At 34.9% G+C, this 22,298-nt stretch overlaps 1 protein-coding gene across 4 annotated transcripts in view; it reads right to left on the bottom strand.

The window, feature by feature from the left end:
* hiw (MYC binding protein highwire) overlaps positions 1–22,298 on the bottom strand; it is a 1,043,263-nt gene that overhangs the window by 138,713 nt on the left and 882,252 nt on the right. For all 4 annotated transcript variants that reach the window (XM_090372846.1, XM_090372865.1, XM_090372875.1 and 1 more), the window contains 2 exons: positions 13,621–13,806; positions 5,940–6,197 (listed from right to left, as the gene is read on the bottom strand). In XM_090372846.1, coding sequence (XP_090228972.1) covers positions 5,940–6,197; positions 13,621–13,806 — 444 coding nt within the window. The remainder of the gene's footprint in view (positions 1–5,939; positions 6,198–13,620; positions 13,807–22,298) is intronic.

Raw genomic sequence — 22,298 nt, 5'->3', positions numbered from 1 at the left:
CTGAATTTACTGGTTTCAGATTTTTTTTTTTTTTTTTTTCCATCCAGAAAATTGGGATTTTCTCTTTGCAATGAGAAAAGCTGACCTAATATCTACAAACTGACTAAATATCAATTCATTTCTAAAAAAACACACAATTTTTTTTTTTTTTTTTTGAAAAATTCATCATTCATTAGAATTTTTCTTTCAAGATTACTGAATATTCATTATTATGATGATGGATATTTCATTCACATACAGTACAGTATACTAAGGTAGCAATGTAGCTGTTTAAGTCATCATATGGATGCAACATTATTTTGATTTACAGCTACAAGTTCGGTGAACGAAAAGAACAAATTAAATGATTCCATATCAGAATGTGACTACACATAACACACGCATAAATGTATCTGGTGTTTTACTTAATAAATTTGCATAGTAGGTGCATATTGGAAATAGCAGGTGCAACAACACTTAATACTTCCAATAACTACTCATCTAAGATAATATATATTTAGGAAGGTAGATAGAGAACAGCCAATAGTCCTGAACAGGCAATCACAGTGCGTCAGATATTTCATTGGTAGGGCTATTATGCCCTGTGCATTAATTGCACTCCAATCAATAAAATGTGCACCCAAATTCCTAAAACTTGTATTACAAATTGCAAGTTTTTGAAAGTAAAATACGCTAGGAGAAAAAAAGGCAATACAATATACATGGAATAATGAAATTAATTCAGCCAAAGTATTCCAAAATCACTGAAAGAATTTTCATCATCATCAAAATCTGTTAAACCCGCTAGGTGTACAGATCACTATGATAGTATACATACCAGTCTTTCTAGACAATCAGCCTTTCATTCACCATTTTTTGCCATGTTATTCTATTTCCTGTTGGATCTTCAGCCCTAGTTACTGTAGAGTAAGCATTCTTTCCTTCCTTGGGACCCTTGATCCACCTTCCTTCCGAAAGGAAGGTGGATCAAAAGTGACAACTGCCTACAGGCCAATTACAGCAAGGATTTCTTTACTTATATAAGCTCTAAAAGGAAGGGGATGAATCTGATTGATCCAATTGATATCGATGGTTCGACTGTTGATGATCCTGCTCAGATAGCAAACAAACTGAATGAGTATTTTGCATCTACGTTCACACATGAGTTATTAAGGATTGAAAATACCAGAAGTTTATCAAATTGTAGCAGGGTGCTTAATGATTTTGTAATAACTGAGAAGAAAGTGGAGAAGAAATTGTTGAAGTTAAACATAAGGAAGGCACCTGGGGTGGATGGGATCTATCAAGTTATATTAAAGGAGGCGGCAAAGGAAGTAAGCAAACCCATAGCCATAATTATGAGAGCATCGTTGGACTCGGGGGAGGTCCCCATGGAATGGAGATGGGCAAATGTATCCCCAATTCACAAAGGGGGATTGAAAGGTGACAACAGTAATTACAGACCAGTTAGTTTAACTTCTGTTCAGGGTAAAATAATGGAGTCACTGGTTAAAGATGCATTGAAGGATCATCTAGACAAGACTGTAGCAATAATTCAGACACAGACGTACATGGGATTGTTAAGGGGAAAGCCTTTTCTGACAAATTTGATTGGATATTATGATGTGGTTAGAAAGGAACCAGATGCAAAAAATAATTCTGATACCATATTTGGATTTCAGGAAAGATTTTGACTGTGGTGCATGGAAGACTACTGTACAAATTGGAGCAGAATGGTATTAAGAGTAAGTTGCTACAATCGATAAAAGGATGGTTGAGTGGGAGAAGACAGAGGGTGGTAATCAATGGGTGCTGCTCTTCATGGACTAATGTTATTAGTGGAGTCCCACAGGGTTTGGTGGTGGGTTCATTGTTTTGTATATTTATCAATGATATTGATGAAGGTATATCAGGCTTAGTGTCAAAGTTTGCAGACGATACAAAGGTTGGCAGGGTTGTTAATGACAGTAATGGCAGTGTGCTACTGCAACAGGATCTAGAAAATTTGGGAAGATGGGCTGAGAAGTGGCAACTGAAGTTTAACATTGACAAATGCAAAGTACTGCATATGGGTAGAACTCCAGAGAAACATACCAACTGTGTGGTACTACACTTAAGGTGGTAGAAAATGAAAAAGACGTGGGAGTAATTGTGCAGTCAGATATGAAGTTTTCTGAGCAATGCAGATAGGCTGCCAGGGCAGGTTATAGGGTTTTGTCAATGATGTACAAGAATTTTGCTAGTAGGGAAAAGGAGGTGATTGTCCCTCTGTATAAGGCAATGGTCAGGTCACGCCTTGAGTACTGCGTACAGGTCTGGAGGCCTCATTTGCTCGAGCGTGTACAGAGAAGGGCAACAAGATTGGTGAGGGGAATGAAGGGATCCTCTTACCAAGAGAGGCTGTTTGTTTGTTATTTGGTTTTTAGGAGCATTAGCAACTAAGGCCATATTGCTCCGGGATATGCGGTGGTCATTCCCTGACCTTTCCACATCCTCCATATTTGGTGGTGACGGGCTCGAACCCCGATCTAATCAAGAAGCATGTGCTACGCACTGCTGCTCCTTCCCCAAGAGAGGCAAAAGTACTGCAAATTTTAGGGGCTGGAGACTAGGCACCTGCGAAGTGATCTGACTGAGGTGTATAAGGCCTTGATGGGTTCAGCACACTGAATTCTGATGGGATTCTTCCACTTATTCGGATTACGAACCTAAGGGATCATAAATTCAAATTGAGGAAAGACAGATGTAGAATAGATGTGCAGAAATTTGCCTTTAGCCAGCAGCTGGTTAATTGCTGGAATGAACTTCCATTTGTTGTTGTGGTTTGTTTGTTTGTTTTTTGGTTTTTAGGAGCATTAGCAACTAAGGCCATATTGCTCCGGGATATGCGGTGGTCATTCCCTGACCTTTCCGCATCCTCCATATTTGGTGGTGACGGGCTCGAACCCCGGTCTAATCAAGAAGCGCGTGCTATGCACTGCTGCTCCTTCCCACCTGGCTACAGAGGCGCCGTTGTTGTGGAAGTTGATAGGTTAAATAAATTTAAGGAGGAACTGGACAAACATTTAGAGGGAATGGGTGTGTGAATTTTTTTTCTTTGACTGATACTGCATAAGCTCATATGCTTGCTTTCTTGCATCACATGCCACTATTACTACTACTATAGGTCAACCATCATTAATCCGGTTCCACCGCTAATTTGGACATAATTTCAGTGAACGTAATTTGAAATTTTCCGGGTCGGCGCACCGACCTGCCGCTACTGTTTTAGTGGCGTTGGTTGGAGCATCAGCTGTTGGCACAAACTTGTAAACACTGGCAAGCCATTCCCACTTGCTTTTCTGCATTTATTATTATTATAACTTGCTCACATTTAGCTCCAGCCATTGTTCAATGCATAAAGGAAGTGCCTCCCGTGATGTAAAGCACAAACACCGTACATTGTTCATAACAGATAGAGTTAAACTTCTGAAAAAATTCGACAGCAGTGTGTCTTGTGAGTAGTTTAACTCTACTTAATTGTAAATTCCAGCAATTTCTCTCAGTTCCTCTTATTTTACTAATTTTCTTTTAGCCATTCCTTTTTTTTTTTTTTGCAACACACTTGTACAAACTTGTGGAAAAACACAACACAATATGGTGGATAATACAGCGTGCTAACGAACTTGTTTTCACAAAATCTCTAACAATACTGACAAACTTATTGCGAAGTTTGAGAGTTTATTTTATCACAATTAGTTTTATTGCAGCGCTCGCCACACGTGCAATAAACTAATCACAAGCAACCTTCATATGTATACCATAATAGCGTCACACGTTATGTGGCCCACGCGGCTTCTCAAGAAATAAAGTAACCTACTGGGCCACGTCGGCTACATATAAAAACAAAAAAAAAAAAAAAAAAATATATATATATATATATATGCGACATAAAAAAGTATTTTTTTTAATATATATTTTAAGCGAAAAAACAACAGCACTGACATTACAATATTTATTTTAGAATTATCAATCAAATTATTTACTAAATATTTTTTGGCCCCTGGAGAATTTTTTCTTAAACTAGCTTGGCAGTCAACATATTAATTAAAGGTAGGAGGAGGTGGTTAGCTGTTAGATAAACTGTATGTGGTAAAATAACCACCGGTGATCCGGCACCCCACAGGTCCCAACGCTGCTGGATTAGTGATGGTCGACTTGTACTACTACCATTCATTTTTTCTCCATATATCTTTTTAGTTAATCCCCATCTTACTTTGATTGTATATTTCTTACCCCAATATATTTTTTAATTTCCTCAACTGTAATATGCTCTTGCCATTTCATCTGTTATTTTCCATCTTTTTTTTTTTTTTAAACTCTCCTTTCTGAAGACAAACTTTTTTTCTTATTTAGCTCTCAGCTCCATAGGTTAAAACAGACTTAAATCAGATTTTTTTAATTTCTGTTTTGCTCCAAAAAAAATTTTTTTTAACTGGCTTCTCACACCTACTGCTTTACTTATCTGTTGTTTATCTCCATGTCTAATATTTCATTTTCATTAAATTATTGCTCCTATATATAAAAAAATTACTAACTTCTGATTTCTGGTTATTCAATCTATATTAAATTTTTTTTTGTCTCTTCCAACTTTCACACTTTTATTTTATCCAATGGAAAGACTTTCCATTAGATAAAACAAGTTTTCTATTAAAAGGTTATTAAACTCAAGAAACTGCTTAAGGGATACACATAAAGGCAGTATTAAAAATATCGCTTCCAAAAAGAATTTGTATTTTCGAACACCCAAATGAAATAGAATAAGCAGTATAATATATGGCAAAACCAAAAAATCTTACCAATAACAAATCTATACAAAACATAAGTAAATAGAATTGTTCTTTTATCTAATGAATTGTGTTAAAAAAGATAAAAGCAATGAAATCTGAATGTGCATTCCTATGAACGTGGATCCATTATATTTTAGAAAAACTATATCAATAAAATTGCAAAAATTATAAAATTAAAAAAGCCAAGAGACTGCCTAAAGGGTATATGTGTACTTATTTCTATAATATGTTCATGTAAAAGGCTGTGACATCACTACACCTTTATAACATATATAACTCTTGACTCTCTCAAATCATTCTGATTATGCCAGTTTGCAATAATTTTTGAAAATTTAATCATATTAAATTAAATTTTGTACACCATAACGGTCAACGTCCTTTACAAGTACCTAGGTGTCTAAATAAAATTTAAACTCCTCCCCATTCAGAAACCAATGTTCTTTGACTTTACTTAGAGAACAATTGAGGAGCAACTATTTTTTAAGTTCTTGTAGTCTTCATCTAGATTAGGCTATGGATCTTACTAAGGACACAGAAGTGGGACCAATATTATATCTCAGTGCTAGTCATGCAGAAATTCATTTATGGTTACTTTCATTCTCATGATTATGCTTGTGAAGGGTTGCTGCAAATTTTACTCATTTTAGATAATTGGCCATCTATGTACTCTTCACTCTTGAGGTTCATGGGATAAAGTTGTGCCATTTGTTGTATCTGGCTGTATAATAAATGCAGAAATAATGAGAGCAACAAACAATATGTGGTGAATGTCTTGGATGTTTGAACTTTTGCATTTGCACATTCATAAAGCTTTTAAAGATTTTCTGTAATGTTGGAAGTACTAATTTGAAGGCAATGAACAGGTGCACTTGGTGACTTTTTCTCTTTGTGATCAAGGGTCTTGCAATGCTGTTCTATAACTTCGACTTTGAAGTAAATGTTTTCAAAAATTGTAAGTAATGCTTTACTATAAATAAATAGAAGAAAATTTACTTTCTGTTTGTAAATTTAAACCCACATAATTGTCATAGAAAATGAATTTCTGGTGGGATTTAAAAAAAATAAAAAATTAAATAAGCATCAGAGTAAAACAGAAACTGAAAGCAGGATACCTTTCTTATTGTAACTTACTTGTCTTTGAACTCTGGCAGAACCTGTATGAAGAAGACTGAAAAGATCCCTTAAAAGACCTGCTTGCTGCGCAAGGTAGTTCCTTCCAACACTGGATCCACTAAGTGCAAGTACCATTGATAACATTTCAAAGCAATATGCATCTGATGACTTTGGCAATTCTTCCACAGATTGGGATTTACTGCACAGCAGTGCTTCCCACTCCTCTCTTACTCTAGTAGCTTCTTTCCTGATAGCTGCAACTATATGAGAACAAACCTAATACAAGATAAAAATGACTGTTTTAGAAAAATTTCTCCTGAACTGAACTGAGCTAAAAAAAAAAAAAAAATTCATGTTAATTTTACTCAATTGGATTTATTATTATTATTAATACTTGGTATATACAATTAAAATACAAAAGATATCCCAGAGTCAAAAACAAAAAAATATTCAAAAATTCCTTTCCAAATGATTTTGTATCTCCACTGGAAAAATATTACTCATAACATTTTCTGTCAAACATGCTGCCAGTATTTTTGAATTTTTGCATTCAAATGCCAAAAGTACTGTATATATCATCCAAGTTTCTTGCGACAACCAACTAACCGGTTAAAATAAATTTATTAAAACAAAAATGATATATACATAAGACAAAACAGAAATAAAATAAGATAAAAGCATTAAAATACAATAAGATAATTGTTAAAATATAATACAGTGGATTCCGGTTATTTGGGCCACTGGTTCATCGGGGCAGCCGTTTATTTGGGGCAAATCTTAAAAAACAGAAAACAATCGAGAAAATAGCCAGAGTTTACTTCGCTTAATTGGGAGAGCATGCCATTTAATCGGGGCAAGAGACCGCAGCACTGGAGATTACCCTACGATTGTCTCCGATGGTACCACGTGGTTCAGTAGAACTTCTGGAGGTCACAACCATAAAACAATAAAAGCAGTTAGCAGTCACCTGTTTATTGGGCTTTTCTGTTAGTGCAATATATCATAAACGGATAGTAAACTTGATCTTATTGAATTTGTGATAATATCGACAGCTGGAATTCTGTGGGTTTTTATGGTGAAATGTGTTTACACTTCCATGGAATCTTCAATCATATAAAAAAATTAATTTTCAGAATCTTCTCTTCATTCCTATTTTTAAAGCTTTGTAACTCGTTACTCCGTTCTCACTTGCGCGTATTGCGTTACTTGCAATTTGTGTGTGCCGTGTTCTTTGTTATTGATTGCTTATCTTTTTACTGTTTTAAATTTTAACCCCCACCTAAAAATGTCAGTGAACAGAAATGTCAACTAGTTTAGTTAGTATGTACATATTACAGTACGTATTAATTATTCTGATTATCATTTCGATTTTCATTTATCATTTAATTTTTTTAATTGGTAAGGTAATAAAGGGTAAATTTGTGCTTAATATATATTTACTTTTATAGCATGTGGATAATATTCCTCCTATTTTCTCTAATTAGAATCGCTGTTTAATAGAATTAAAATTAAATTCGTAAAAGTAATCACCATGACGGTACTTACTACACATCGTATAATGAACGTACTTTACTATGGTGAGTTCGTCATAACGTGATTTGATTGTATAGTGAACTAATTGTAAAGGTGGGGGGGGGAACATCGTATTTTTAACTACAGTGAAACTTCTCCTAACGGACACCTCTCTCTACAACGGACATTTTCAAATTCCCCAACTCACCTCTATTGATTTTAACGTGTTTTCAGCTTCTGTCTAGCGGACATTCTCTGTACGGACGCGGACAGGCAATCTGCACTGTTTCATTTAGATTAGCACTTAATTTGATCTCCCCATAACGGACTGCGGGAGAGCTCACGGCCCTTTTTCTAGGAACTTTCCTTCCACGTATTGCCTCAATCGTGTGTTTATTTTCTATTTCTGATTATCTGAATTTTATCAAGGTTTACATCGCGGTTCTAAACCCTTTTTCAAGAATTTTAAGGTACGTGTAAAACTTCTGATGAATTCGGTGTGTGCAGGGGGCGGAATTTTGTCGGCCTTTTTGTCTTTTCAGTTTCAGTTTTGTTTAGTGTCGTGTGAAGTGCACAATGTCTTCTCGTAAACATTTAACTTTAAAAGATAAAGTCGAAATCATTAATGTGTATGATCAGCAAAAAAATAGTGTTCGCAATCTCGCTGCGAAATTCAAAATCGGGAAAACGCAGGTAAGCGATATCCTAATGAAAAAAAAAAACGAACTGCTCAAACAATTTTGGCGACACGTAAATGATCAGGTTCAAAAATCATTCCCGAAAACTGTTGGACTTCAAATTTGTCATGCACGTGCTAAAAGAATTCCCATTAATGGGCCTGTTACTAGGGAAAAGGCTTTGGAGGTTGCGAAATCTATGGGAGTAAATGAGTTCAAAGCTTCTGGCCTAGACAAGTTCAAAACTTGTCATAAAATTTCTTGGAAAACCGTAAGTGGTGAAGGTGGATCTGTTGATACTGGGGTTGTAACAGAGTGGACCATCAAATTGGAAGATTTATGTCGTGATTTTGAAGCTAAGGATATTTACAACTGGGACGAAACAGGGTTGTTTTTTAAAGCTCTTCCTGAAAAAACAATGAGTCTAAAAAACGAAAAGTGCCAGGGCAGAAAAATTTCTAAGGAATGCTTGACTGTACTATTGAGAACAAATATGCTGGAAGACTTTGAACAACATCTTGTTATAGGAAAACCACAAAATCCTCGTTGTTTCAAGGGCATAAAGTTGAATCTTGAATGTTGACTGGAAGTCTAATAAAAAAGCGTGGATGATGAGATATCATGAGCGAATGGATAAGTCACTTTAACCAAAACATGATTCGTCAAAACAGAAAAATTATTCTTTTCATGGATAATGCTGCATCTCACCCGCACATTGAATTGTCCAACATTCAAATCGTTTTTCTGCCACCAAACACATCTGCAGAATGTCAGCCCTTGGATCAAGGGATAATAAAAAAATTTGAACTTCACTACAGAAAACGTGTTTTAAGACATCTCATTGCAAACATGAATGATGTAACATGTGCGAGTGACCTTGCAAAGAAAATCAGCATCCTAGATGCGATTCAATGGATTTCCTCTTCAGTAAATGCAATTAGAAAAACTGTCGTGAACTGTTTTGTAAAGTCTGCCTTCTCAAACGGAAAAATTGAAGTTGTGAACAGCAATGTGGAGCACCAAGAACAAGAACTTCAACATCTATTGATAATATACGATACTTCCGCTACAAGTGATCCTGGCTACAAAGATATAGACTCGAATCTCACCACAGAAGATGGTGCTCTAGATATCAACAACATTATCATCGATATTTTTCAAGAAGTTCCTCATGAGGATGAAGAAATGGAAGGAGGTCATTCTGTCGAAGAACATATTAATGACGAACCACAGATGAAAATAGAAGAAGCGCGCATACAAATCAATTGTTTAAAAATGTTTTTCGCCGCTGAAGAAGATACTGAAGGACTTCTGATGGTTTATTCACTCCAAACAAATGTTAAAAACAAAATTATCAGCCGGAAGAAGGTGCAGAAGAAAATAAGTGATTACTGTATGTATTTTTCTTAAGATAAAGTCATAATATGCATAGCACAATTGTATGTATATTATTTACAAAACTATTGTGCAAAATCTGTATATATTTTAATTTAATTTTACATTAAACGTTTAACGATTTTTCTTTCTTTCTTTTTTTTTTCTCCCTCTGACTTCTTGTTAGCGGACACTTCTCTCTAACGGACAGATTTTCGTTCCCCATGGCTGTCCGTTAAAGGGAAGTTTCACTGTATTTACGTGAAACTTCGGATAATTGGGGCAGCTGCTTAATCGGGCCAAAATGCATGCACTAGTCCCAATGTGTCCCAAATTTCAAAGCAAAGTGCCTCTTCATCAGTGCCGATGAAAAGGCACTTTGCTTCGAAAACTACTATGTGTTTTAATGCTTTTATTATATTATATTTTAACACTTTTATCTTATTGTATTTTAACGCTTTTATCTTATTTTTATTTTAATAAATTTATTTTAACCAGTTAGTGGGTTGTCACAAGAAACTTGGATGATATAATGCAACCCGACGCACATGGCCTGTTTTCTAATAGTACTGTACATGTTAGGCATATCTGAATAATTTGACACTGAATTCAGCACCTGTTAGACTCTGATCAGGATTAATTTCAAGGTCTTTTTCAATTTTCTGAACAGTAAAAACTTTTTAATTCTAAAAAAATTGGTCCCAAAACTCTGGGACCAATGGTTCCAGACTTTTGGGAACATCTTGCCCAATAAAGCCTTCTCAATTTGTAAACAGGAACTAAAAATGGTCAAAATTATAAAACAGGTAATACTACTTTGGCCTTTTCAAAATGAATTCAAATCTCTATCACAAAACTTGAAGCATAGGAAATTTTTTTCAGCAGTGCAATGGAAGAGCTAGAGAAATTTCAGTTAGAAATTTTAACCATTCCTAGAGACACAAGAGAGAAAATAAGAAATAAATTTGATGTTTTGAAAAAGAAATTTGAATTTCATATTTTAAGGAAAATAGATAACTCTTAATGGAACTGAGCAGGAACCTCTATTTCAAGTAGAGGTTTTGAAGGCTCACAATTTTAAGTTTAACCCAATCGCTTCTGTTGAACGATCAACTTTGCTTCTAAAATGATTTTGGAAAATAAATTCCACATATTTACAATGGGTCACATTGATAAATATATTGTTGTTTACTGTAACAAAAGGTTATTCATTGTAAAATGATACTTATTCTAAACCTTTTCACTTAAGAGTTTGTTACTTTTCAATCATGAACACAAAGAAATAAATACAAGTAATAATGTGAAAATGTTATTGCATATAGCATCTTTTTGGTGCACACTCTCGCATATTATCAAATGTCTAGCAACCACTATAAGGTCACTGTGATAAACGGTAGCATTTTGATGTTAGATGCCAACAGAAAAAAAACCCATGATAAGAAGCAATTAGCTAACATCTTAATTTCTCTGAAAGTAGGTGAGAATCCAGGAAATTTCATGTCATCAACAAAATACATCAAATAATCTTCGCTAAAAAAAATGCACAATAGTTATTACAATTTGCTATTCTCATGATACTAAATGTTCTTACTGTCTGCATCTCATCTCAAATTAAGAGTAATATGACAAGTTTCATTTTCAAATTTCTCAGAATTCTCTCTTTTTTTTTTTATGATAACCTCCAAACACGAAAAGTATTAGAACCTATAGTATTTAGTACAGTACATGGATTAAAAGTTGAGAAGATGAAAGAAGATATTTGTTGACATTAGACATGAACGTCTGTAGATTGCAAATTACACTGCTGTTGAACCAGCATGGACAGATTAAATACATAAGAAGAAAAGTTGGTTCTGTGAGTTTCAACTTGGACAGTAAAAGTGTTGACCAATTGCAGCACATATTCGAACTGCTTTGAAAGAGAGAGCGGGAATTATAGAAGCCAATTCAGAAGAACAGTGCCCATGGAAGTATCTATAGAAAAGCCATGCAGCAGAAACTTCTGCTGCATGGCTTTTCTTTGCAGCAGAAACAGATGTTTCTGCCTCTTTTGAATTAGAGATGAGTCATTAATTAAACTAACTGCTCTCTTTTGAATAGAATCTAGAAGCCTGAGAGAGTTTTTGGAGCACCACCCCCAGATGTGGGAAAAATATTACATGGTAGGGTGGGTTTACAATTTGTACAGAGTGAACAACTGTTTGGAAGAAAAGTAGCACCGACAGCAAAAGAGAAAATTAAATTTTTTAGATACAGAGGAAACAATATTTGTAATGTGCTTATTGTACCAGAGTAATCCCTAATAGAGATATATGATCTTGCCTAGAAATTGGAGTCATCAAAGATACGCATAAGAGCAGAAGTCATTTTGAAAGTTATAAGACAGGACTGACTTTTAAAAGGATTGAAATCAACTAAGTTTTCTTTACCCCACTGGAGAATTACCCGGAGATCAACATTTAAGGAATTGGTAATGGATATTCAAGAAGTTGAAACTGTTTGAGCAGGGCAAGGTTTCCCAAACTGGAAAGTGGAATGCAATGTGCTATCATCGGCAAAACTATGGATAGGATTTCCAGTCAATGGAAGAAGGTCATTGATATACAAGAGGAAAAGAGTGGGAGAAAGAACTGAACCTTGGGGAATGCCAACATTAATGGAGAAGTTAGAAGACAGAGTGCCATCTACCATCACCTGCTTGTCCATAGATGGATAACATAAGTCAGAATATCACCAGTGGATTGACACTAACAGAATCCATACTGACGATCGTTGATCAGATGGAAGTTTCCCAGATAGTTTAAGAGTTGGCAGTTAATTAATTTCTCCTTTAGAAAGAGTAGAAGTAATTGTAACGGGAAAATAATTGGATGGGAGGGATTTTTCACCCTTTTTAGGAACATGAGCAAATTTCCAAACAGAAGGAAAAACATTTTTGGAATAAGAAAGTGAAAAAAGGTGACACAGAACAGGAGTAAGTTCAGAAGCACAGGTTTTGAGAACAAGTGGAGAAATACCATCGGGACTTGGTGCTTTTTAGCATCAAGATTGTTCAAAATATTTCTGATCCTTTTGACAGAAGACCACAGGAGGCACTGAATGGAGAGTAATGGAAACGGTGGGAGGTGGTTCATTAATACAAGAGTTGGAAGAAAAATAGGATATTAACAGGTCAGCTTTATCCTTGGCGGAAATGGCAATAGAACCATCTGGTTTTAACAGAGGTGGGAAAAGAGATGAGCAAAAGTTGTGGCCAAATAGCTTTGGCAAAATTCTGGTCTTTTGCCAAATAGCTTTGGCAAAAGACCAGAATGCTCGGCTACCATTTGGACAAGAAACAAGTTTTTTACTTTTAGTCTGTTCGAAATCTAGTTAGGACTGATTAATAACTGTTACAATTGTTGCGAGCTTTGGCGTAGGCAGAAAATGAACCTGGAGATTTGGACATGAGCCAATTATGATATGCAACATTATTCTCTTGAACAGCCTTAGCACATTTATTGGAAAACCAAGGTTTAGATAAAGGATATGATTTTAAGCTAGACTGTGGAATAAAGGATTCCATTCTTACATGGATAATTTCACTGCCACAATCTGAGCAAACACTGACATTAGAAGTTTTGAAACAGTAATCCAACCATTGAAAAGAAATCTCATAGATCATCCCGTTTTGCATTCTTGTAATGGCAACCAACACGAGCTTGGGAATGGTGGCCATATTATATATTGTATTATAGATAAAAATTAATAATGATCACTTCAATAAATTATTGATAAACATACATGGGACAATACTGCAAATATTACACTGCTGTTTAGAATAAGCGGAGGCAACTAAGGGCATCAGCATATTGTCTATAAACTGTGTTTTTCTCTGATCATTTTCCAAAATGCAAAAATAGTATAACTGCATATAAAAAGATAAAAATAAAATGAAAATGGTTAAGTAACTCAATTTTACATGCCATAAAATTTACATCGGTCTTCAAGTTTTATTTAATTTCTTTAATAATAAACATTACAACAGTTCTTTTTCCATTAAAAACTCTCTAACATTAAATAATATCAGTTAAGTAAGGAGTTTCAATTTTTGTAAATAATAATACAAAATATCTAAAAAAAATAAGAATCTTTACCTGTTTCTGTAAGTGTGTGAGTTTGCTACGACTAAATAATATGCCAACCATGTGCTCTTTCAAATCATTAGTTTCCATTCCTTGAAGATGATGAAGATTTGCTTGTTGTCTTTCACTGCTCTGTACAGTTTGCTCTGTTTTTTCTTCAAAACCTTCAGCCTCACCAGAAATTAACTTTCCAAACACCTAAAGAAAATATATGGCGAATGAAAGTCTTAGTTTGCCAAAGGGAGTTGGAAACTCTCTGTTAATTAATTTAGTGAACTGAAGATGTTGAATAACAGGTCCTATTCTCAAAACAAATTTTTCTAAAGTTATATGACTGTCACTCTATACATGAAAAAAAAAAAAAAAAAAAAAATCATTTCATATTGACTTTAACATTTCTTTTATCCCTTGATCAACAGACACTTATACAGGTTACGAGTTAATGAATGTTAACTCATAACCTGTATTAATTACAATTTAAATCATCAATTTACCCTCAAGAAATTTTACAGATATCAAATTTATCAAAATATTTAAGTTTTTACATTTCAATAAGCTAAATCTAATTGTGAAAAATAAAATCAATTTCTATTATTAAAATTTGTACTGTATTAATTCTTCATACCTGTAAATCAATTATCAACTCAGTAATTAACCTGGTCAAGTAAAAAAAAACAATTTACATTAATTACAAGGATTTACTGTCATTATTCATAATTTTGATTACTAAAATTACCTTTTCTTCTGAAATCCTGACAGTAATCACCATTTATAAACAGAGAGTGAGAAATTTACTTAATTTATTTACCTCCCCTATAAATACAAAGTAGGGCAATGAAATGAGTGATTTTAAAAACTGATTTTCTGAGTACAACAGCATGGTAGGGAGGACCGCATTGCCTGACATACTCTTGTCCACATTATGCCATTTAGTAACCATGGAACAGTGGAGTGGCACACAACGTGCATTCACCATTAAGGCATTTTACAAAAACAAATGCTGCAAAGTTACAAAGTTACTCAATGTTTTTTTCACGTTCACTCTAAGCTTAAGCATCAAGATCCTGTACTATCTACTCATACCATTAAAATATTGGTATGTATTTTGAAGAAAATGGTTCTGCTCTCAAAAAAGAAGTCTCCAGGTGGAGATGCTCATACACTAGAAAACATTGCAGATGTCAGGACTGCTCTCATATGGAGTCCAAAGCTTTCTACATGTCAGCATCAACTGTTGTTGACTTATCCAACTGCAGTGTATGACAAATATTGAACCAGGTCTTAAATTTCCCATTCTTACAAGGTAAAGGTACTACAAGATAATCGAAACCTCTCAGTCTTTTACGCATAAAAATTTTTGTCAAGAAATGCTAATTCAAATGGCATTAAAAGTTGTTTTGTTATTGGTTAGAAATGATTCCACGAGCAACCACTGTACAGTCACCATGTAATTTTATCTCAAGGCATTATTGGTACATATATTTTTTGAAGATGATAATGGAACGGTAGCAACTATTTTGACTGATGAACCCTCTATTAAGTTTCCACAAGTTAACAGGGTAAACTGATTTCAACAAGATGCTGCAATGTTTCATACTGCCAGGGTGTCAAATAGATGCCATAACATGGATGCTTTTTCATAACGACATCATCTCTAGGAATGGTGACATTTCTTGGCCTCCAAGGCCAGTCAGCATGTGACTTTTGATTTTTTGACATTAAAAATGTTTTTACTGGCGTTATTTAAAAAATTATGACGAAAAACCATCATGTGAAAAGCATTACAGAAATTACACAAATGACGGCACTTCCTAAATCAGCATTTCTCACACCGTGTTCCGTGAAAAATCGTAATTAATAATTTAAAAAATAAAATGAAATAAATAAATAAATTTTGCATATTTGAAGCGGACACCACTTTTGTATCATTATAATTTTTAACATTATATATTTTTTTCAGTTATTAATATACTGGCATAGATTAATAATCAAATAGAGCATGGGACACTTTATTTTGGCACACTTTTGCATAGAAAAGTATGTGTAGAGGTAATGACATCTATGAAAAAGTAGTAATGTAGTGATATAATATGCTATTCATATGCGATCTAGCCTGGAGTACGCAAGTTGAAGGAGAGGGGAAGTGAACCGATATCATAACTAAACTCACTTCCTTGTTTAATTTATTTTTTGATAATTATCAGTATTTTGAAATACGATTATTAAAATAAATGACCATGGATTTGTGGTTGAAAAAAGGAACTTTAAAATGAGAAGCAAGTACTTCTAGTATTGCAACTGTGGTTGATGAAAATGAACACAATATTGTCACACTTCAAAGTGTGACAATATTGTGTGAAAAAAAACGTAAAAACCCACAGAATTACAGTTATCGGTATTATTGCAAATGCAATAAGATCAAGTTTACTACCCGTTTATAATAGACTGCACTGACAGAAAAGCCCAATAAACTGGAAAGTGTAAATTGTTTTTATTGTTTTATGGTAGTGACCTCCAGAAATGTGTTTTAGAAAAATATCACAAAGACTTTCAAAATTGATTCTTATAATGGAACATATGATAATGATGAAAGTGTAGTGCAATTTCCATTATAAAAATTACCTTTTAGAGAGATAAATAGCTTAGTTATATAGCGATAATTTCAACTTCCAAGGTCTTGGAATGAATTACCAAAAAAAATCAATGTGTTATTTGGTTCACATGATATTTTCACGATACCATACCTCCATTTATTCCTGTGGGATGCAAAATATGTTTCCATGATTTTTTTAAGTTTGCATCGACTGATAAAAACTAACACGAAGTTGAATTTCCACACATCGAGTATTACGTAAGCAGGGGAGTGGCTGTATTGGAGTCGACGTAAATGCGATGTCTTTGTTATGATTCACCAACTAGGGAAACCTACTATGTTCCTGACTTTAAGCTGAACCAGCATGGACTATATTACTGTCTATGTTATACAAATTTCAATATAAATGAGAAATTACAACTGAAGAAATAAAAAGTTCACCCTACGTTGATGATTCTGCTCAGGTGGCTAACAAACTAAATGAGTATTTTGCATCTACATTCACACATGAGGAGTTATTTAGGGAGGGAAATGCCAGAGGTCAACTAAACTCTGGCAGTGAACTAGATGATTTTGTTATAACAGAGGAAATTGGAGGAGAAATTGTTGAAGATAAACATAACAAAGGCACCTGGGGTGGATGGGATCTATCCAGTTGTATTAAAGGAGGCAGCAAAGGAAGTACCCATGGACTGGAAATGTGCAAATGTAACTCCAATTCACAAAGGAGGATCAAATGGTGACACAAGTAATTATAGACCTGTTAGTTTAACTTCTGTTCCAGGGAAATTAATGGAAGCACTGGGTAAAGAAGCACTGCAGGATCATATAGACAAGACTTCAGTTATAGCTTGGACACAGCATGGTTGGCCGCCTCCGTAGCCAGGTGGGCAGGAGCAGCAGTACGTAGCACACGCCTCTTGATTAGACCGAGGTTCGAGCCTGTGACCACCAAATATGGAGAATGCGGAAAGGTCAGCGAATGACCGCCGCATATCCCTGGAGCAATATGGCCTTAGTTGCTAATGCTCCTAAAAACCAAATAAGCAAACAGCATGGTTTTGTTAAGGGGAAATCTTGTCTGACCAATTTGATCAGATACTATATGGTCACTAAGGAACTGGATGCAGGGAAGAACTTTGATATCATATATTTGGATCTTAGAAAGGCTTTTGATACTGTTGCACATGGAAGACTGCTGTTAATGCTGCACAAATTGGAGCAGTGCAGCATTGGAGGCAAATTGCTGCTATGGATAAAGGGATGGTTGAGTGGGAGAAGAAAGAGAGTGGTAATCAATGGACACTGCCCTTTGTGGACTAATGTTATTAGTGGAGTCCCTCAGGGTTCAGTGTTGGGTCCATTGTTGTTTTCTGTATTTATAAATAATATTGATGATGGTATATCAGGATTAATGCAGACAATACGAAGGTTGGCAGGGTTGTTAATGACACCAATGACAGTACGCTGCTGCAACAGGATCTAGAAAAGTTGAGCAGAATGGGCCGAGAGGTGGCAAATCAAGTTTAACATTGACAAATGTAAAGTACTATATATGGGAAGCAGTAACCCCAGAGTAACGTATCAACACTGTGGTACTACACCGACAGTGGTAGAGAATGAAAAGGCCCTGGGGGTAATTGTGCAGGCGGATATGAAGTTTTCTGAACAGTGTAGACAGTCTGCAAGAGTAGCTCAACATGGTATCTTGTCAATGATATATAGGAATTTTTCTAGCAGGGATAAGGTGGTTGTTGTTATTATTTGGTTTTTGGGAGCATTAGCAACTAAGGCCATATTGCTCCGGGGATATGTGGTGGGCATTCCCTGACCTTTCCGCATCCTCCGTATTTGGTGGTCACGGGCTCGAATTCCGGTCTAATCAAGAAGCGTGTGCTATGCACTGCTGCTCCTGCCCACGGAGGCGCCCAGGGATAAGGTGGTGATTATCCCCTTGTATAAGGCAATGGTCAGGCCACACCTTGAGTACTGTATACAGGTCTGGAGGCCTCATTTTAAGAAGGATGTAGAGCTGTTGGAATGAGTACAGAGAAGAGCAAGAAGATTTGTGAATGGAACGAAGGGTTGTTCTTACGAATAAAGGCTTAAGTTTTGCAGATTACAGTATTTGGAGACTAGGCATCTGTGAAGTGATCTGATTGAGGTGTATAAAGCCTCGAATGGTTTGAGCATGCTCAATGCTGATGGGATTCTTCCTACAATTTATCACCCGAGAGGGCATAAATTGAGGAAAGACAGTTGTAGGATAGATGTGCGGAAGTTTGTCTTTAGCCAGTGGGTAATTTATTGGTGGAACAGACTTCCATCTTTTGTTGTGGAAGTTGATAGCCTAAATAATTGAAGCATGAACTGGACAGGTATTTGGAACGAATGAAGGGGTGAAATCGGAGCACGTTTTTTTTGGCTGATGCTGCATAAGCTTTCTTTCTTGCATCGTATGCCTACTAATGCTAATATGTGGAACGAGCAACTCTAATAAATGAAGATCATGTAACATGTTCTACATATTTAAAAAAATGTTGTTGAGAGTATACCCACAATTTTAAAGTCAAAAACGAATAGTCCTTTTGGCGATTGATTTGATTTGGTAGTTGTTGGCGCATCGGCTTCTGTGGCCATATTGCACCTCCCAAGGTTTTTGCAGTACTTTGATCCAAGCCCGAGGCGGGAATCGAACCCGCGACCTTTGGGTTGCCGGGCAGGTACTTTACCCACTCGGCTAGCCCGGTCGGCCCTTTTGGCGAATATTTTGTTGTGGATTACTTTTTTGTTGTGTAAATTCAAATGCATTGAATTTCAACATAGAGGAAGTCCACATGCACATATATTATTATGGTTGAATAAGGCTTCTAGTGCACCATTGGATGAGGATAATGGTGGAATGGAAGCAGTAATTACAATGATAGATACTTTATGTTCTCTAGATTAAACTTCAGAAAATGCAGGATTGCAAAAACATAAACATACTTTCACTTGTTATAAAAATAATAAAGTGCAGAGACAACCATGTCAATTTGAAGCACCGTTTTGGCCGATGTCTTAGACTTGAATTTTAATATCAATGGCATCAACTGACAATCGTAGAATAGCTTATTGAAAAAAATTTAAGACAATGCACAAATCATTGGAATTAGATGAGCATACCACTTTTAAAGAATTTCTTGAAGCTAATCGATGTCAATCAGAAGAATAATATCTAAACATTTTGAGGGCTGGTATCAAACGAATGAGTGTATTTCTTCGGCACATGATAGACGTAAAATTTGTCAATAATTACAACCCATGGATCTTAGATGTACTCAAGTCAAATACCGATTTACAATTTATAATCGAAGAATATGTGTGTGCTGTATATGGGGTGGAATATGTAAATAAAATCAATAGAGGCATTAGCAACTTGCAGCACAGACTCATATAACTACAAGAAGATTACCCAGATATAGACATGACTAATCTTACAAGAGCATTAAGCGTAGATCTTTTAAATTCCATAGAGATGAGCTCACAAGAAGCTGCCTGGTATCTATTACGATAACCCATGGCTATGTCTTCAAGAGCAATTGAATATATTCCTACGGTATGACCACACGAACGTCAGAAATTATGTAAATTGACTGCCAAATTGGACAAACAACAAGTTAATGGTGCATCTGTAGATGTATGGAAAGATGGAATGCTTATTGGCTCATTTACCTATTGTTCTTGCTGTTCAACGAGGTGAGTTATTAAAAGATGTAACTCTTGCACAATTTACTGCTAATTACCGCAAGGGCCTTATGGGATGGACGAAGAGACAGTGTCCTAAAATTATCCGGTATAGGAAATATATGTCAAATTTCCATGAACATATGCACAAAATGGTATCATTACATATACCTTTCTTTAATGAAGAAAATGAAATTTTAAATGAAAATAAATATCTGTAACTTTATGATCAGAATAAAGAATTAATTCTGATCTTATATTGATATTGAAAAGACATTAGAGATTCGAACTTGACGACAATAATGAAATGGCAGCAGAAAAAAATGAGCAATTTCAACAATCGAAAGAAGTTGATGATTTTTTTATGGATTTAAAATCTATTGATGATAAAATGAAAATGGTGATGATGAATCAATTAATATCTGTTGTAAGAAAAAAAAAGAAAATATCATATCATCTGAAGAATACTGCCGGTTAATGAGTTATACTAATAAAGAACAATGCGCACTACTGTTAGAAGCTATCTATCATGAAATTGATAATTGAGAACATAAACCAATACAAGTATTTCTCACTGGACCTGCTAGATGTGGTAAAACATTTACAATTAAATTATTAATGGAGACATATAACTGTTTCTCCAACACATTGCATATTCATAACACATATGTGACTTGTGCCTCTACTGGCAACCTGCTGTAGCAATTGATGGTACAATGGTTCATTCTGCATTACGTATTTGTCTTGCAAATAATAGACCACTTGCTAATGAAAATCTTCACCAATATAGAACTGCTTTCTGACATGTACAGGCCATAATCATTGATGAAGTTAATATGATTAGTGCTGAATTGTTATAGATATTCGTTTAAAGCAGATAACTGGAGTTCATGAGCAACCTTTTGGCGGTATGAATGTATACTTCATTGGAGATTTGTGACAACTACCCCCAGTGCGTGCGACGGCTATATATAAACATTTAAAGAAATCATTGGTTGGTCCAGCACTGTGGCAGTCATTACAATATCTTGAACTTGTGCAAGTTGTAAGGCAATCTGATAGTACATTTTCGACCATGCTTACAAAAATAGATAATGGAGAAGCATTGACTGAAGATGAACTTAAAATTATCGAATCTAGGTTTGTTATTAAAGAAGATGCTTGTCATTTGTGTCCTCGTGGCATTTGATTGTTTCTATCACCAATGCCAACAATGACTTCACATTTTACCATGGTAAAGCAACCAGTAATATGGAACGTTGTACTGAAATGGATCGATTAAAAAATAATAAACTAGAATCAATACAAGATGAATTTCAAGACTTCATACAGAATAAAGAATTATCAATAGTCTCAATGAATACATGCTCATGTACGAGATATCGAAATGGATCATTTACTACAAGCCAAGATACTGTTATTCAGTGAAACTTGGTTGGATAATGATCAAAGTGTACTGTTATTGTTATATCAATGTGTGACTCAATATAAAACACCTAATGTTCATAGTGGTAGTATAGGTATACACCAACAAGAAGATGCAACCATAATCAGTACCCCACATATATTTGTGCAACATAAAAATAGCAGTTCACTGACTGCTGTATCAGATAAAATTGAAGACATCTGTGGTTCTGTATGTAACCCAAACGAGGAACCTGTATTCATCGTTGCTGTTTACATTAGGAACATCCCTAGCTGATATTTGTAAATTTATATATATAGAAATCTATTGCTATATTCAATTGAGGGTGCAAAATTACTAGAAGAACCACTGGCTCATTTACCTATTGTTCTTGCTGATGATTTCAATATACAATTAAACTCTGAGGCAGGAAAAGAGTTCTGTACATTTATGAAAATGTTCTTCAACTTGGACACATCATCAGATCTTTTGATAAATACTATGTGTAATGGAATAACTATAGATGGTGTATTTATTTGTAAACTAAAATCTCTTCAATGTAAAAATTATATATCCTACTTTAGTTATCAGAGACCAATACTTTCAATAACCAATATGTAATTATTATTAATAAAATAAAAACATTGTTATAGTATTATCCAAGAATTTTATTAATATCTGAAAATTAAAACATTTTTAATGCCTGCTGATGACTCTTAAATGTAAAACACATTAAATATGCTAGTGGCAGGACATATGTACCTGTTACAGAATCTTTTTTTTTTTTCATATGGGCACTTAAAAAGTAAGGTGTACTCTCATCGCCTACACAATACTGAAGAGGTAAAAGAAAGAATTTGCAAAGAAATTTCCAGAATTCTTTTGGAGACGCTATGCTGCAATATGCGAAACATGCACCCAAGATTAGAATAATGCTTGTGTACAGAATGAGATCACCAAGGATAT

Source organism: Mastigoproctus giganteus, chromosome 1, assembly GCF_048544385.1.
Source record: "Mastigoproctus giganteus isolate SK-2022 chromosome 1, ASM4854438v1, whole genome shotgun sequence".
NCBI classification, from domain to species: domain Eukaryota; kingdom Metazoa; phylum Arthropoda; class Arachnida; order Uropygi; family Thelyphonidae; genus Mastigoproctus; species Mastigoproctus giganteus.
Note: the sequence above shows the minus strand (reverse complement) of the source record. Positions and strands in the feature narration are given on the sequence as shown.